General features: G+C 39.6%; 1 protein-coding gene across 6 annotated transcripts in view; it reads left to right on the top strand.

Annotated features, from left to right (window-relative positions):
• MAPK8 (mitogen-activated protein kinase 8) overlaps positions 1 to 7,683 on the top strand; it is a 90,392-nt gene extending 82,709 nt beyond the window's left edge. For 5 of the 6 annotated variants that reach the window (XM_070470995.1, XM_070470994.1, XM_020916266.2 and 2 more), the window contains one exon: positions 5,234 to 7,683. In XM_070470995.1, the coding sequence (XP_070327096.1) occupies positions 5,234 to 5,379 (146 nt within the window). In that variant the 3' untranslated portion in view covers positions 5,380 to 7,683. Of the gene's footprint in view, positions 1 to 5,228 lie in introns of all 6 variants that reach the window. The other variant, XM_070470997.1, reaches the window with a different exon arrangement.
• Positions 7,684 to 17,482: the final 9,799 nt, after the last annotated feature.

The raw sequence follows: 17,482 nt of genomic DNA on the forward strand, positions 1-17,482 counted from the left end.
AAATCTTTTGTGTAGAAAAGTGAATACTTGAAGCCATGTTTTTTATCAGTAACTTCAAGAGGGCATGGTTTTTCCAGCATCCAGTTTGGTCTCTGGCTGGCAGCAGAGACTTCTGGGGACAAAGATTAGGGAGAGATTAAATTTGAGCTGAGTCTTGAAGAATACTGTTTCAACTGATAGGTCTCGAATTAGAGTAAAACTGTGTCATCCTTCTAAAACTCTTATACAATAATTCTAAGAAAAAAATTGGATATCATATCTAGCATCTTGTTTATGAAGTAAGGTTTATGACTGTAGTTTCAGGTGCCCAGTTTTTTGTACTCTAAACATATATTTAAATAATTTTTGTAGCTTTCTATGACATTTTTGCTTATATTTTAATTCTTTGTATTTTAAATCCTTGATCAGAAATACAACCTTCCAAATTATAATATAGATTCTCTTGAAAATATAAATTGGTTTCAACAGCTTATAGATACAATTAATTGTAACAAAGGGTCTGTTATAAATGCTTTTTTTATAATTGAGTTAATTAATTGGCTTTGTAATTGATATGCAGTAGTCATATAAGTGAATTGTTCATGACGGAGGCTCAAATGGGATTTGAAAAATCCGTTATTTAGGAGAGTTTTATACTTTAGCATAATATCCCAATCAGTGGTACATTGTGTCAAATGTTTGAGTAAACTTAATCATCTCATGAGATAGATACAGCAGTTGTATTTGTTCTTAATTTATAAATGAAAAATTTGAATCCTAGACAGCCTTAATTTTAGTGACAAAGTAAGTCAGTGAAAGGACAGGACTACAAGTTTCTAGACATTTTCTGGATTCTTAGTGACAGCTTGCAAAGAAGAGTGTTAGTAAATTAATGCTGTAAAAATACTCAGTTCTTGATTATATGCAAAAACAGAAGAAACAATATTTAATTACTCAAAATATCAGGAATTCACAATACTGTTTTGTCTTTAAAAAGTCTTTTAATTTTAAAAAGTAAATATATAATTTAGCCCCCTGGATTTCCTCTTGTCTTTATTTTGGTTTAGGTAATATTAAAATGAGTTTGCATGCCTTTGAGTGTGTAGAGAGTAACAGAGAGGGAGGTGATAGGTACCTGCAATTAAAGATATCAGATCCAGAAATTAAAGACTTTGAGATACAGATAAAGATTTTTCCATATTATTGCCATTCAGAGAATTTACTGAGAATTTACTATATTGCTTGAAAGGTCCGAAATAAACAAGTTTTTTTTCCTTAGGTATTTGATTTTCAGATTAAAAAGTTAGCTTTAATTTATGATGCATTTAAAATTTAATTTTTATTAGATTAAGAAATTTGGATAAAATTTGGATAAAAAATAGAGGCATGAGAAAGTATATGTGATAAAACACTTTTATGATTTGAATGTTTCAGTACAGGTCTTTGAAGCTATCCATGGGATTCTGCACTCTTTAGTCAGAAAAGGTGCAGCCTATAGTGTTGTACGAATTGAACTTTTTTTTTTCTGAAATGATTTTAATCTGTAGATGAAAGACTCTAAATGATACTCAGAATTGAACTTGTAAAAGTTTAGTATCATCATTTCACTGTGACTTGGGTCTAGAATTCTAGGTTGTCACATATCTCCTTTTCCTGTCTTCTGTCAGGCCTGAAGCATCCTGTGCACCTCCTTTGCCAGTCCACCTCCCATCACCTGCTCCGCCCCTTGAGGTTCCATTCTTTGTCTCCCAGTCCCTGCCCCAGTGCCCTAAAGACTTGCCTGTTCCAAGTCCCCTAGTTAATTCATTGTTGGACTTGAAGACAAGCTCCCAGAGGACCGTTCATATTTAAATGTTTTATTTCTTGTCATTGGACAGAAAGGGGGGATAATTGCAGACACTGAGATACTGGGTTCTGGAGCAGTGGTTTTCAACTTGATAAGTTTTAACATCTTTGGGTCCCTGAAACTCACCCCTAGAAATTTTTATTACTCAGTTTGAAAACTGTTGCTTTTTATTCCATAAATGTGTTCTTAAGAACTTCTGTATAACTTGCATTATTTAATATACTCAAATTTGGAATGATTCTTATTTAGTGATCATACAGTTCAAAAGCTCTTATCTATTGGATGAGTCATATTCCCCACCCCATAATGTCATTCCTTCTTCCTGACCCAGTTGCACTGTGAGAATTCTTCTGTAGGTTAAGTATTCCTATTACTTTTTAAAATCCAGGAAATGCTTGTTAGGCTATACTTTTGGTACAGGAAAAGAGTCTCCCTTTCTTTTATCTCTTTATTAAGTCCATATGTACATTTATCAAGTACTTATTAGAACTGAAATAACAAGACCTGAGTTTACCTATCAAGAGCACTTGTGTGGCTCTGGCAAGTCATGTAACCAAATGGGACAGTTGGACAAAGAATCCTTTGAATTAAAATGATTTTAATCTTTGTCCTGGCTTTTGCTTTAAAACAGGATGTATCAGAAGAATGGTTTGTACTTTACAGTGAGAAGATATCATGAAGCATTTTTTATTAGGGTAGTAGTTTTATAAAAAAATTTTATTGAAGTATAATTGATTTACAATGTTGTGTTGCTGGTGTACAGCAAAGGGATTCAGTTATACATATATACAGTAGTTTGCTTTTGCTATCTCATACTCCCAGTCCAACCCTCCCTCACCCCTCCTGTTTGGCCAACCACCAGTCTGTTCTCTATGTAAGTCTTTTTCTATTTCATAGATAAATTCATTTGTCATATTTCAGAGTCCACATATAAGTGATGTCATATGGTAGTTGTTTTTCTGACTTAGAATGATAATTTCTAGGCCATTCATATTGCTGCAGTTCACACTGTTATTTTTTATGGCTGAGTATGTCTAAGGTGTGTGTGTGTGTGTGTTTGTACCACATCTTCTGTATCCATAGATCTGTTATTGGACATACAGGCTGCTTCTGTGTCTTGGCTATTGTGAATAGTGCTGCAGTGAATGCTGGTGTGCATGTATCTTTGCAGATTATAGTTTTGTCTGGATATATGCCTACGAGTGGGACTGATGGATCATATGGCAGTTTTCTTTTTAGTTTTTTGAGGAACCTCAAAACTTTTCATGCAAAGATGGGCACAGTAAAGAACAGAAATGGTATGGACCTAAGAGAAGCAGAAGATATTAAGACGAGGTGGCAAGAATACACAGAAGACCTGTACAAAAAAGATCTTCATGACCCAGATAATCACAGTGTTGTGATCACTTACCTAGAGCCAGACATCCTGGAATGCGAAGTCGGGTGGGCCTTAGGAAGCATCACTACGAACAGAGCTAGTGGAGGTGATGGAATTCTAGTTGAGCTATTTCAGATCCTAAAAGATGATGCTGTGAAAGTGCCACACTCAATATGCCAACAAATTTGGAGAACTCAGCACTGGCCACAGGACTGGAAAAGATCAGTTTTCATTCCAATCCCAAAGAAAGGCAATGGCATAGAACGCTCAAACTACCACACAGTTGCATTCATCTCACACGCTAGTAAAGTAATGCTCAAAATTCTCCAAACCAGACTTCAGCAGTATGTGAACCGTGAACTTCAGATGTTCAAGCTGGATTTAAAAAAGGCAGAGGAAACAGAGATCAAATGGTCAATATCCGTTGGATCATTGAAAAAGCAAGAGAGTTCCAGAAAAACATCTACTGCTGCTTTATTGACTATGCCAAAGCTTTTGACTATGTGGACCACAACAAACTGTGGAAAATTCTGAAAAAGATGGGAATACCATACCACCTGACCTGCCTCCTGAAAAATCTGTATGCATGTCAAGAAGCAACAGTTAGCACTAGATATGGAACAACATATGGTTCCAAATACAGAAAGGAGTGTGTCAAGATTGCGTATTGTCACCCTTAGTTAACTTACATGCAGAGTACATCATGAGAAATGCTGGGCTGGATGAAGCACAAGCTGGAATCAAGATTGCTGGGAGAAATATCAACCTCAGATATGCAGATGACACCACCCTTAAGCAGAAAGTGAAGAAGAACTAATGAGCCTCTTGATGAAAGTGAAAGAGAGTGAAAAAGTGACTTAAAACTCAGCATTCAGAAAACTTAGATCATGGCATCTGATCCCATCACTTTATAGCAAATAGATGGGGAAACTATGACAGACTTTATTTTCTTGGGCTTCAAAATCACTGCAGATGGTGACTGCAGCCATAAAATTAAAAGACGCTTGCTCCTTGGAAGAAAAGTTATGGCCAACCTAGACAGCTCATTAAAAAGCAGAGACATTACTTTGCCAACAAAGTTCCATCTAGTTAAAGCCTTGGATTTTCCAGTAGTCATGTATGGATGTGAAAGTTGGACTATAAAGAAAACTGAGAACAGAAGAATTGATGTTTTTGAACTGTGGTGTTGGAGAAGACTCTTGAGAGTCCCTTGGACTGCAAGGAGATCCAACCAGTCCATCCTAAAGGAAATCAGTCCTGAATATACATTGGAAGAACTGATGCTGAAGCTGAAACTCCCAATACTTTGGCCACCTGATGCAAAGAACTGACTCACTGGAAAAGACCCTGATGCTGGGAAAGATGGAAGGTGGGAGGAGAAGGGATGGCATCACCGACTCAATGGACTTGAGTTTGAGTAAACTCTGAGAGTTGGTGATGGACAGGGAAGCCTGGCATGCTGCAGTCCATGGGGTCGCAAAGAGTCGGACATGACTGAGCAACTGAACTGAATGGCAGTTTTCATTTTAGTTTTTGAGGAACCTCCATACTCTTTTCCATAGTGGCTGCACCAGTTTACATTTATTAGGGCTGTAGTTTTTTAACTGTTTGAGTCATGCATCCCTTGAGATCCTCTCTACAACAAAAATGCAGTACAGACAGTTTTGCATGTATTATCAGTATTATTCACACACAATCTGAAGCCAGTTCATGAATCTTGCTGTAGGACTATTTCTAAATATGGCTTGGAGTTGACAGTTCTTGTCTTGAATAATTCTTGTCTGAAATTGAACAATCAGTAGAAAGGGCAGGAGTCCAGGTTTCCAGACATTTTCCAAATTCTCACCTCGTAGCTTGCAGTGAAAAGTGTTTGCAAGTTAGTGTTGTGTTGTATATCATTTGTGATTATTTTTAGTGAGCCTTTTAAAACCAAAAGAAAAATTATTGACCACTGGAGGTAGTACAGTACAAGTAGCTCGATCTGCAACTCTGTCTGCAACTGATTTGCTGTTTTGTTTCTCATAGCACAGGTGCAGCAGTGATCAATGGCTCTCAGCATCCATCATCATCATCATCTGTCAATGATGTGTCTTCAATGTCAACAGATCCGACTTTGGCCTCGGATACAGACAGCAGTCTAGAAGCATCAGCTGGGCCTCTGGGCTGCTGTAGATGACTACTTGGGCCTCGGGGGGTGGGAGGGATGGGGAGTTGTTTAGTCATTGATAGAACTACTTTGAAAACAATTCAGTGGTCTTATTTTTGAGTGATTTTTCAAAAATGTAGAATTCATTTTGTAGTAAAGTAGTTTATTTTTTTTAATTTCAAGTGATGTAATTTAAAACTTAAGTTGTGTTTTAAAACAGCAACAGAACTGTGTATTTTTGCTGTAATTAACTGTATAATGTAAACCTAATTATTTTATCATGGTTTAAAATTTTTGCATATTTGCTTTATCTTATGCTGCTGATTTTTTTTTTTTACTGAATTTGTAAGATTTTGTTTATCAAAGCAACTATTATGTGGTGACTTGCCTATATCATGAATTATTTAAGATTTTATAGTTTTTTTATTAGAATTTATTTCAAATGTTTTGTTCATGATGCTATCCTTTAGGGTTATGTGCTTATCAATGAAATAACCCCAGAGGAGTGAGGGAAAATAACCTGTAGCCAGTTATATTCAGGAATAACTACTGTAAATGATGAACGTGTTTTTTAAAAAAAAAACCTCCAATATTTGCTACTTGCCAATTCTAATTTAGTTCCATACAATTGATAGGTAATCCTATGTGAATTTTGGCAAAAGCCCCATCATCTAAATGGCAGAATAACTCAAGAGCATGTCTTTGAAAGTGTTGGGTGTCTACCACCACCTTGCTATCCCCATATCCCACCCACCAACAGTACAGTAAGAGAATATGGTGTTTTCTGCAAATTTGTGGCATGCTCAAAGCTTATGATCACATAAAGTCAAGAGGATACTTCATGAATAATACATTTCAATGCAAATAAACAGATGGTTCACCTTTACTAGCTATGAGCCTGTTTTTGTATACACTGAGTTAATCTACTCAGGCTGTAGGTCCTAGCAATGATCTAGAGTCTGGTCTTTCTCTTTCCTGCAGCCTCGGGCCCTTGGACCTATTCAGTTTCCTGTTAGAGTGTCAGTCAGTTGAGCACCAGTTCTCAGGGTGTTTCTGGCCATTTGATTCTACCTGTGGCATAATCATATTTATACTAGCTGTTGGGAGGTTCCAAAGCCTACTTAGATTTCTGTAGGTGATGTATAAAATGAGCAATATACCGTTCATCTGAAAATAGTAGCACACAGCCATATATAGGATATCATTTTCTAAGGACTGTTTCTTCATATTGAGCAGAGCAGGCATAAGTGGTAGTTATTTAGTCTGAGTCTTTCATTTTTTTTAATACCTGATTTTCAATAAAATACACGATGTGGATGTTGAATAGTGTAAGAATGGTGCTGCTCCTGACAGTTGTATGTTGTTTACATTTTATATCTGCAAAATTATTTCTCTATAACAGAATTTTTCTTAAGTAAAATGTCACTGAAGTCTCATTATCTCTGAAATATGTTGTCTGTAATGCCCCAGGCACTTTTTATTATTTTTGGAACAAGAGGGATTTCTTGTAATGAACTGGGAAATGCATACTTAAATAAGCAAAAAGTTCTAGGCAGAAAGCCCAATGGAATTAATGACCAGCAGGAGTAGGAACTGGTGCGATTTAACATGGCATATGAAAGTCCACTTGGCTTGGTATTCATGTATTCAGTGCAAAATTCCTTTTGAATAAGGTATTTTAGGTCATTGTTAATGTGCAATATTTAGGAGCAAAATACATTAACAGCCATTTTATATGCTTTGAAATAGTAAGATTGTTTTTGATTGTTTAAGCCATGATTTCCAGCCTCTTTTGAAGTGGCAGTCTTTTTATTAATTCCTTTTCCACTCATATGACAGGGTGCATTAATTTTATTAGGCAAAATAAAGTTTTGAGACTATAACACCTCTTGAATTGTAGAAATAGGATTGGATTTGCAGTTTCAGGAGAATTTGAGCACGAATGTGTTAAGTTTTTATTAGCTTGACAGTTAACTAGCTTTATTTCTGTAGAATAGATTATTTCACTATTGCACTTTAACAACTGACATGCTCCCAAAAGATTCCCTTCATTTTGTGTTTCCTTGCTGATAAGCCATCTCTTGGTACAGGTGTTGGTTAAGCAAGGAAAACCAGGTGTGTAACAGTATCATTTGTTGTAAATGCCAGCTCCACTTGCCAACCAGCATGTTTCAGTTGATTCAGAGAAAACAAAACTTAATAGTCATATAGACTCAAGATACATCATGAAAACAAAGTCTGTTTAAGTGTTGCGTGCCCAGGGTTTTTAAAATGCAGTATCTCAATACTACTTTCCCTCTTCTCTTAACTGTTAAATAAACTAAAGATGGGCTAGTTCTTTTTATTTTTAGAAGTTTTTGAACCTTTAAAACATCTTAGACACTTTTCAAAGAAATGGAAATAAGATTTCTGTCAAGCAGTACTTATGTAAAACCACCTTGCTTATCTTATAACTGGATTTTCAACTTTATATATTTAATATACCCATGGTCTTACTGTCAGAAAATTATTTAGACTTAAGATTTATTATTCAGTGTTATAGGTTAGGAAAGTAATTCTTTCTGTGTATTTCTTCCTGGTTACTATTCTGTTACCCTCCCTCTAATATAAACTGACCATTTATTAAATGATTGTATTGTTGGGATTGCTTAATTATAATAGACATAAATAGAGCATCTCAACACTTTCATACTGTTTGCTGAACAGTTCTCATTTTGTTACACACCCTCAGCCGCTGATTGTTCTTGGTATGCACGCCCTATGTTGGTAAAGGCACAGTGTATTCACACCAGACTTCCTAAGAGAAATACCAGCCTCTTAAATGAGAAGGCTATCTATCACACAACCCCCTTAATAGCAAGCAGCTTGATTGCATGTGAAACAGCAGACTTTCCCATAAGCCCTTTTGTTATTTTTTTCCATGCTGATCCTATTGTGTTGTCTAAAAAGGTGAAGGTGAAGAGGATGTGGACATCTGATAGTGCAATCAGCAGCAGGCGAATGAAGCCCTTTGAGGTTACAGATAAGACTTGGTATATACTATCGGCCAGTATGTGCTACACTATGAAGATGTAACTATTCATTGTTGCCTAGACATAAGCCTGTACAACATTTTGAGGTAAAAACATAGTCTATTTTCAAGAATACTGTTGTAGTTTGTTTGTGAGTGTTGTTCATTAGTCACACATTAGCTGTAGAGTGAATGCATGATGCCCCGTGACCCCAGGAAACTTGCCAGTAGGAAAACCAGACACCACTGTTCTGTCATTAGCAGCCCTCTTAAGTGTTGCCTCTGGATCCTTTACATTTCAGTATACATTGTGTTTCTACTGATCTCTCTTAGGTTTTTCCTGAATCAGAGGAAAGTAATTTTTCCTGAATAGCATGAAAGATGAAGGGGTAAAGGGCATTGAAGCAGAAATGTATAGTTTGGGGTATGATTAAAATACTGGTAAGGAAAAAAATGTCCTAATTAGTTTCAAACTAACTTGCTCTTAGTTAAGTGCTCTTAAGGAGAGTCTAGTAAGAGTAACACTTTCTGGCCATTTCTGATTTAGATTCTCTTCATTACTGAAACTTATGAGAAATATTACCTGTGGATTAGTTTTGCACAATGTTCTATTCTCACAGTAACTTACAAATTAAACTAGGTTTTTATTGAACTACCTCACACTAATTTTCTATGCTTTCCCAAGTAAGCAGTTGCCCTTACTGTTAGATCTTCACTGCGTGTGAATTATGTGTGTTAAGTACTTTATAGCCAGTGTCAACACTATACCAATAAGTATGTAAAATATATACCTTGCATCAGTAAGAGAGACTCACCTGTAAAATCTTTCACTATGTATCTTAGAAAATTGTGTTAGATACGCTCGTTGGACATTATTACTGTCTGTTTTTGTAAGTAGAAACCTGCTCGTGATATCAGTCCATTCTTTACATTTTACAAAAGGAATAAATCTTAGTAAATTTTACGAAGAAATAAATTACTTTTGTAGGCCCGATATTTGGTATATTTTTGAGAAGCTCTTAATCTTTTAGCTGAATGATGAAGTTAAAACTGAACTAGCTGTCTACCTGGACTGTGACATCTATTTTCTCATAGTTTATCCTGTTCAACAGGTTTTGAAACCTGAAACCTAAGTATGATAATTGACATTTGCTTTTCTCCCTGTATGATGCCATTCCTTCTTCATTCCTCTCCCTTCCCTGTGTTCCGTTCCCTCTCCTCTCCCCTCTAGACAAAACAAAATGGGGCACTTTGTAGGGAATGCTGAGATAATTATTGTGGTTTTTAATCATTCATGCCCTAGTCATTAAACATGCACCACTGGAATGTAAACAATGTTATCTTAGTATGTTAATTGGTTATAATATTTTAAATAAAAAAGAAAAAAGTGATATGAAAATTAACGAAATTAAGAGTTTTTCATTGAAAACAAAATACAGATTTTTGGTAAAAGTTTTTCTGGGCAGGTGTCAGATTTCCTATGGATTTGGAATTAAAGGGATACTAGGGCAAGTCTCTTAGATTTGGATTTTATATAAATTGTGAAAAGGCTAAACTATCACCCTGGTTTTCTGACTTACCTACTCTTTTCTGATGTTTGAACTTGGTAGAGAAACATTATCTTAAGAAAGGTATTTGCTTCAATGCCCTTAACCTAGTTCTTGGTAACCATGTGAGGCAGCAGTCACATGGACAGCAGACCACTTGGCAAGAAGTATTTTAAAAGGATCTGTTTCAAAACCAACCAGGGATTTCAACTCAGTGCATTTCCAGCTTTGCCAGGCAAGTGTTCTCTTTGCCTATACCATGCAGGCCAACAGGCTTATTCATTGCATACATTCAGTCTGTTGACACTCCTCTATCTTGCTCAACTCTTGCTCCAGATAACCCTCACACCCCTCCTCACCTGCACTCACACTCGCCTGGTTCTGAGGAAAGGACAGGCAAGGCCAAGTATCCACCTGACCAGTACTGCTCTGTTAGCTGATGTGGTTGCCAACCTTATGCTCTCTGTCTCATCACAGTCATTGGAGAGACCCCTGGTGACAGACTGGATGGCAAGAGCAGACAACCATGTTGAGTGTTGAGTTAATTTCCACTCAATCATAATACCCTAGTGATACCAAATAAAATGAAGTAATTCTTGTTAATTGAGGCATTACATTTATTTTAGTACTGCTCCTTAAAAGATCCATTGACTGTGTTATTGAAAATTGATTTCTACTGATTTTGTGGATTGAGTTTTGTTTTTTTGTTTTCTTAGCTTTTATAGCAGTATGTCTTTGGACTTCATTTGAAATTAAAGGATAACTTCAAATACGTTCTATAAAGTTAGACTTCTGACATAATTAATTTACCATATCCTGTTGTCTCTTTCTCTGCTTTTGTGATTAGTAACATATTTCATTTAATTCCATCAGTGTGTGCATATATGTCTGAGACCCTGTGTTAGAAGCTGGACATGAGGAGAGATCTAAAAATAATGAGTCTCTAGTCTAGTAAGCCTGATCGAAGTAAGTTTTGTATGGGGGAGCAAAGACCATGCTGAAGGAACACAGGGAAGGACTGATTTGAGGAAATGAGGGTTTCGCAGGAGAAGCATTTTTTTAAGGAAGGTTTGAAGAAAAGGGCATTCCCAGGTAAAGGGAATGAGAAGTGAAGAATGGTCTAGTGGGGTATGACTATAAAGAGAGAATGGGATGGCAGGTAAGACTGAAAAGTTGAAGATCAGAAATGAAGCATTTTGAAGAACTTGTCATCATTTTAAAGGCAGTAGGAACTACTAGTTTGTGAATGGAGTTAATATGAACAGACTTAGAATAACTGACAGTGGGTGTGGGTCTGATAAGAGTGGAGGCGTGGAGATTGGGAAACCAGGGATTCTCAGTTGAGAGAACTGAGGTTCTCTGTGCATATTGAGAATGGAAAATTGGGGATTCAGATTGCTATCACATAAGTGAAGTTGCCAAGATTAGCATTTGGGGCCAATTGGTAAGCACACAAGAGGTTCAGGGAGAGTACATTGGATGTATTTTACAGTTTGTACATCACAGTTCATGACAGCACACACTTCAGGTATGGCATTAACTTGCCATTTAGTATTCCAGGAGTGGAAGAAAAGGAAAGATTGCTGCCTAATTACCTGTCAACCTCTGTCCTCACCGTCTGTTCCTAGTGAAGTCTGCGTCATTTGTTTGTGTGGCCTGTGCACCATTTTCATTGTTGTCATTTTGTAGACAGAAGGAAAAGATAGGGGATTCCTGTTGGACGTAACATAAATAAGACTTCTGGAATTACCTGAACATGTAGGGGCATAGTTCTGATTGCTGAGTATTGAGTGAGTGGTAAAGCAGCAGTAAAAAGTACTTTCAAAAAGTTGGCAGGAAATACAAAGAATTAGGACAATGTCTTGAGAGACAAAGGGTAGACTGAGGGGTCAGAACAAGTTAAAAGGGAGAATTCAAAAGCACATGTGAGAGACATGTGAGACATGGTCTCTTGAGACATGGTTCTGGAGAGGGTGGGTTCTACTGAGTCCTGTGGATCCAGACTAGCCTGAGCTGCAGATGGAAAGTTTGGTAATCTTGGACAAATCTCAGCTTTGCCAAGCCTGGAGCTGCTTCATCTGTCACAGGATGGGAGATAAGTCTTTCACAGGGCTGCGGAAAGGATTGACTGTGTGTACTTCTATCAGGATAATCCATGTAAAGCAAATATACCTGTTGACTTTAGCCGTGGAAAGGAATGGAAATGGTTTAAGATAATGGGGAAATATTGAAGCGAAAAGGAGGAATTTTGTGTGGCCTCCCATTTGAGACCTTAAATACATGCTGATCCCCAAGTCATCCTCTTCATCCCCAGTATTCTCAATCTTCATGTGGTTGGTAAGAATAATTCTCACTTGAGAGAAATGCCTCAACATCAGTATTGACTGAGGATATTTTTTTTACTTTCTGAGAAGTGGGACAGTTAAACATTGTTCTGATTCGTTTGCTATTTCTGTGTATCATTCCTGCCATTCAGTTCATTCCAGCTGAGCCTCCTCCATGACATACACTTTACATCTTTGTGCACATTACTCCCGCCACTTGTTCATTTGAAATCTTCATTGCTGAAGGCCCGATCTGATCGTTTCTCCTCTGATAAACCTCCACAAGGAATTTTTCTTTCTTGTCCTGTTGCATATTTCCTTACTCTGTTCATTTGTTCACACACTCCCCGTTTTGTTCTGTAAGACAGCAGTGTGCTTTATGTCTCTCCTGTTCTGTGAGGGCATCCTGTGTGCTTATCTTCTACTGGTGCTTCACCCCGGAATCCTTTGAATGGAAGAGCCTGTTCACAATGATTGGGAAGTAGGCATTCAATAAATGTTGGTCTGGATAAGTTATTGATGGAGGACCTGTCTTCCATACCGTTTCTATCATCTGAAATTCAGTATTCACTGCTTTCAAGATCTGACATAAGGAAACTTTCCATACAGCACTATGAAATTACTGCAGTAATATGAGCATGTGCTCTGACAGCAGATACCTGAAGTTGAATCTGGGCTTCACACCGGTTACCGCACCTACAGCGGGTTGGGTAAACTCTTTATGGCTCTGTTTTCTCAGAAGGAGTCAGAGGGAGAAGGTCGTCCTGATATGGTCCCTCCATTCATTATCGCTGCCTTGAAGAACTAAGTACCAAATCCTCCACCAGGAGCAGTAACGAATGGGATACAGGGTGAAGCAAAGAATGAGGTAGGTCATGCTCCAGGGTGTTACTAAGAAGGGAACTGGGAAGATACCAGGAGACCACTGAAGGAGGCCTGAAAGGGATGGGCAAGGGGGGCAGACCATGCCGCTGAAGTGGTTATCATGCCCCACCCTGCCTGAAATCCTTCAAGGTCTCAGTACCTAGTAGCGATTCCTAAAGTTAGTTGCACAGAATGCTAGTTCTGTGTTGAATTAGTAGCAATATTCGTGGAGAGCTTACTCTATGCCGGGCATCAAGTGCTGTGACTATAAGCTCAGGGTTGTTATAACAACTTTGTGAGGTAAGAACTGTTACTCTTCCCTCTTAGGTGATCACCCTGAGGCACAGGGATGCTTAGCAAGTTGCTCAGAGCTACACACCCGTGCGGTGGGGCCAGGATCTGAATCTGGATAGTCTGCCTCCATTTTTCACTCTGTGACCACTGTGCTCTACTGCCTAAGAAGTCTCATGTGAAAAAAGGGTTTTGTGTTCAAATAAATTTGGGGGCTGCTAATTAAAGGTAAGCACGTTCGTCGTTTTTCAAGGATCCTCAAACTTTGGTATGCATTTCCATAAACCTCCCTCAACCATGTCCCTGTCTTCCTACCTCTTCTCTTTGAACCCAGCCCTTCTACTTTTCCTTGTCTTTTTTCTTTTTTTCAGAATCACCTCTCCTCGTTATGACACGCTCTTTTCTTCCTCACCAGTCTTTCCCTCTGCTGGATCACTCTTGGCAGCACACAAGTGTGCTCTAGTAATCCCCAGTAAAAGCTCTCCTTTGCCCCCTCCACTCCGCCACCCTGTTTCTCTGCTTCTAGCCTCATCTGCACTTCTGGAAAGACTGGTCTGGGCACAGGGTCTTCTCTTCACCTCTCATTTAGTCTTCAGTCAGTTCCTGCTAGCTTCTGGCCTGACCCTGTACTCCACTTGGCCTGGACCACACCGATAGTTCCCTGACTAGTTTCCCTGCTGCTACTCCTTCTGTGGGCAAATTGAGCCACTGTCCAGCAGTGGCCAAAATCGCCTTCCTTGTTGAATGCAAGAATTCATGTCCTTGAATGCTTTCCAGTATCCCTAAATAAAGGTAACTACCGTAAGCAACAGGGATCTACAGGATCTGGTCCCTGCCTGGCTCTGGCCCTGTCCATCTCCCATGCCAGCAAGGGCACTGGCACTCATGCAGACTTCTGCCTGGATCTGTCTAACTGAATCACTGCCCCTTGCTGTCCTTCAGTCTTAGTTTCATCACACAGTGTCTCATATATGTGAGCTCCCAGCTAGGTAAACATGACAGCTATCCCACACTGCTGCTGCTGCCTCCTCTTGCTGCCCCTTTGTGGTGGAACTGTGTTAAGGATGGTGGGAGAACTCTCCGGGGGGTTGGGGCCCTGCTCAGGAGGGAGGGGATGTTGTTACTGACTCCATTTATTGCCCACAGATTGGAGCGCCTGGTTACCTGGACTCTAGAGTCCTTTTACTGTGTGGAGTGAACACAGTTCATACCTGGTCTGTTATTCTACCAGCCAGGCAAAACAAGGAATATCTCTTCCACTGTTTCTGTCTTTGCCTCTGTCTCTTTCATATACACACATTCTTAAAATTGTATTCTAACCTGCAGCATTTGCCAGTCTTTGTAAAATTAAGCCAACTCATTTTTTTTCAGTGTAAGACTTAAAATTTCTAGTTTTTTCTTTAGAGTCAAACACAAATTTTAAAACAATTTAAAAAATTTAAAAAGTAGTTTGTGAGCAGAATCCTAGATTTTTTCCACCTATTTTCCACTATTGTATGTTTGATTCATCGATAATTTGACAATTTTTTCTTAGTAAGTTGTGGTTACTGAATCTTTCTAAAGCATTCATGTCGGTTTTCAAAATATTGATTCCCTATCTTTTCACATTTATAATTCATTGATTTACTTAATATTATTTTTTTCAAATTTAAGAATTTACTATTAATCCCTTAATCTCTAAACTTTGATAACAGAGTTTAGCGGCAGGCTTCAAGAGGCCTTTGAAAGCTAATTTTTTTGTATATGTGGTTATTTTTCTTCTTCAGTGGGTCTATAGCTTTCATCAGATTCTCAAATTTATTTTTTTAATTAAAGTATATGGTTGACTTACAGTGTCGTGTTAATTACTGCTGTACGGCTGAGTGGTTCAGTTGTACATATATATGTATATATATATTCTTTTCCATTATGTCTTTTCATAGGATGTTGAATATAGTTTTCTGTGTTATACACTAGAACATTGTTGTTTATTTATCTTCTATATAAAAGCTCACATCTGCTAACTCCAACCTCTCACTCCATTCCTCCCCCAATGCCCTCCCTCCTCAACTACCAGTCTATTCTGTCTGTGATTCTGTTTCTGTTTCATAGATGAGAGGTTCATTTGTCATATTTTAGATTCCACTAAGTGGATATCACTAAGTGATATCATGTGATATTTGTCTTTCTGACTTCACTTAGTATGATAATCTCTAGTTGCATCAGTGTACTTAGTATTAAAAGATGTCATTACAATAATAGGAATAAGTTGAATCCCCAGGTTTGGGAAGTAAAATGTAACTAAACTGGGGAGAACGTGGTGGATGGGGACAGGGTACTGGGCCAGAGCCCCTCAGTCTCAGTGTGATTTACAGGCAGAGGTCAAGATGTTTTACAAACAAAATGGAGAGTGCTGATTAAATGGAAATTGGAGGACAGAATAGCTACTGAGTACTGCCTAATTTTGAGAAAAATTGAATTTGCAGGTCTTAAGTTTTGCCAGCAGGTGGCAGTGCGGCTCACAAGCTGGTTTGGGCCAAGGACTTGGCCAAAAGCTGAGCCTTTGCCACTACTAATGGCTAAGACAGATGGCGTCCCTGTCATCATGTCAAGCGCCTTTGGTCATTTCTGCTCCTTTCATAGCCTGGCAGCATTTTTTCTCTAGGTCAAAGTTAGCAGAACTGACGACCATAAAATACACTGGTGTTCTCACCTATCTCCCTGGCCTCAGGTTCTCCACTGAATAGGGGAGCATGTGGTTAATTCCTATGTTACTGAGTTGTTGTGAGCAATCAGTCACTTCATACTACTTTCTTTCTCCTTGAACAGGAGGAGGAGGGCAATATTTTTCCCCCTGGGAAAGCTGGTCACCCACACTGCTATGATAGCAATGGGCCTGGGAGCAGATGCAGGTAGTGCTGTCCACTGACCCCACCCCTCGGAATCCCCCAAGAGAATTCTGACTGCTGATGCTGCTGAGGGCCCTCGGCAGGCACCTCTCCTCTTGGCTGGTGAGGCCCGCAGTGACCTGCCTGGGGGCCAGTCATCAGCCTCCTCACTATCACTGCAGTTACTAGTCAGCCTGGGCCTGTGGGCTTGCACCTTAACGATGGAGAGCCAGCACTTCTGGGAGCACCAGCACCCTGGCATTTAGGGCATTGCTGTGATAGTTTATACCTAACTCCAGGTAGATGGGTAGCTGGCCTGAGTGATTTCTCCAGAGATGGTAGTCAGAAATCAGGGTACTTTGGTGACCCCACTCCCCCCAAAACTATTGCAGTTGGCTGCTGAGGATTGTGAAGAGTGACAGGGAAGTATACCATGAGCAGGAGCAAGTGAAGGGAATGGTGCCTGCACTGCCTGCTCTCCAGACGCCAGTCCCGTCTGCTCAGAGGTGGCTGCTTTGGTGCCCCTGAAGGCCCATCCTGAGGAACTCAGGCCCAGGCCCGGGCTGAGTGGGGTGGCAGCCAGGGAAAGCCTTGCTTGAAGGAACTGCCTCCATGGAGCCTTGGGGATGAACTGGAGGACGGAGGTAAGCAGGCAGGGAAGGGAGAGGGATTGGCACCAGCTCAAGGGGAGTCTGCAAAGGAGGTGGGCACAGCTGAGGTGTGGCACCTGGAGGACAGAGAACAGGCACTGGCCATCACTCGGGCTCCCCCTCTCCATTACAAAGCCATGCCTCGTCACCCTGCACAAACCTGGGGGGCAGAAGCAGGGAGTGCAGCACCCCTGCTGAGCTGTGACTCACCGGTTCTAGCTCTGCAGCAGGGCTGGGGCCACGCAAAGGACAGCAGGTTACAGTAGAAGGCCTGAGAGAAATTCCGGATAGATAACAGCTGCAGGGGCCCAAGTGGCTAGAGGGGGAGCAAGCAGTGAGGAAAACCATCCTGCCTTGAGCACAGGAGATCGAGCCGAGAGCACACAGATGTGCCTAAGTCAGCTTCAGTGACCATGATAACACTGGGTGCTCTCAGGGAGCTCTGCCACCCACTTCTCAAGGCTCCTCCATGCCATTCCACCCATGGGACACCTGGAGGACTTCCAACCCTGTGAGAAATAGAAGAAGTCACTTGGTACCCTCCCTCTGCATGACCATAAAGGAGTCAGGCACCCAGGCA

Source organism: Odocoileus virginianus, chromosome 7 (genome assembly GCF_023699985.2).
Source record: "Odocoileus virginianus isolate 20LAN1187 ecotype Illinois chromosome 7, Ovbor_1.2, whole genome shotgun sequence".
In the NCBI taxonomy this organism is placed as follows: Eukaryota; Metazoa; Chordata; class Mammalia; order Artiodactyla; family Cervidae; genus Odocoileus; species Odocoileus virginianus.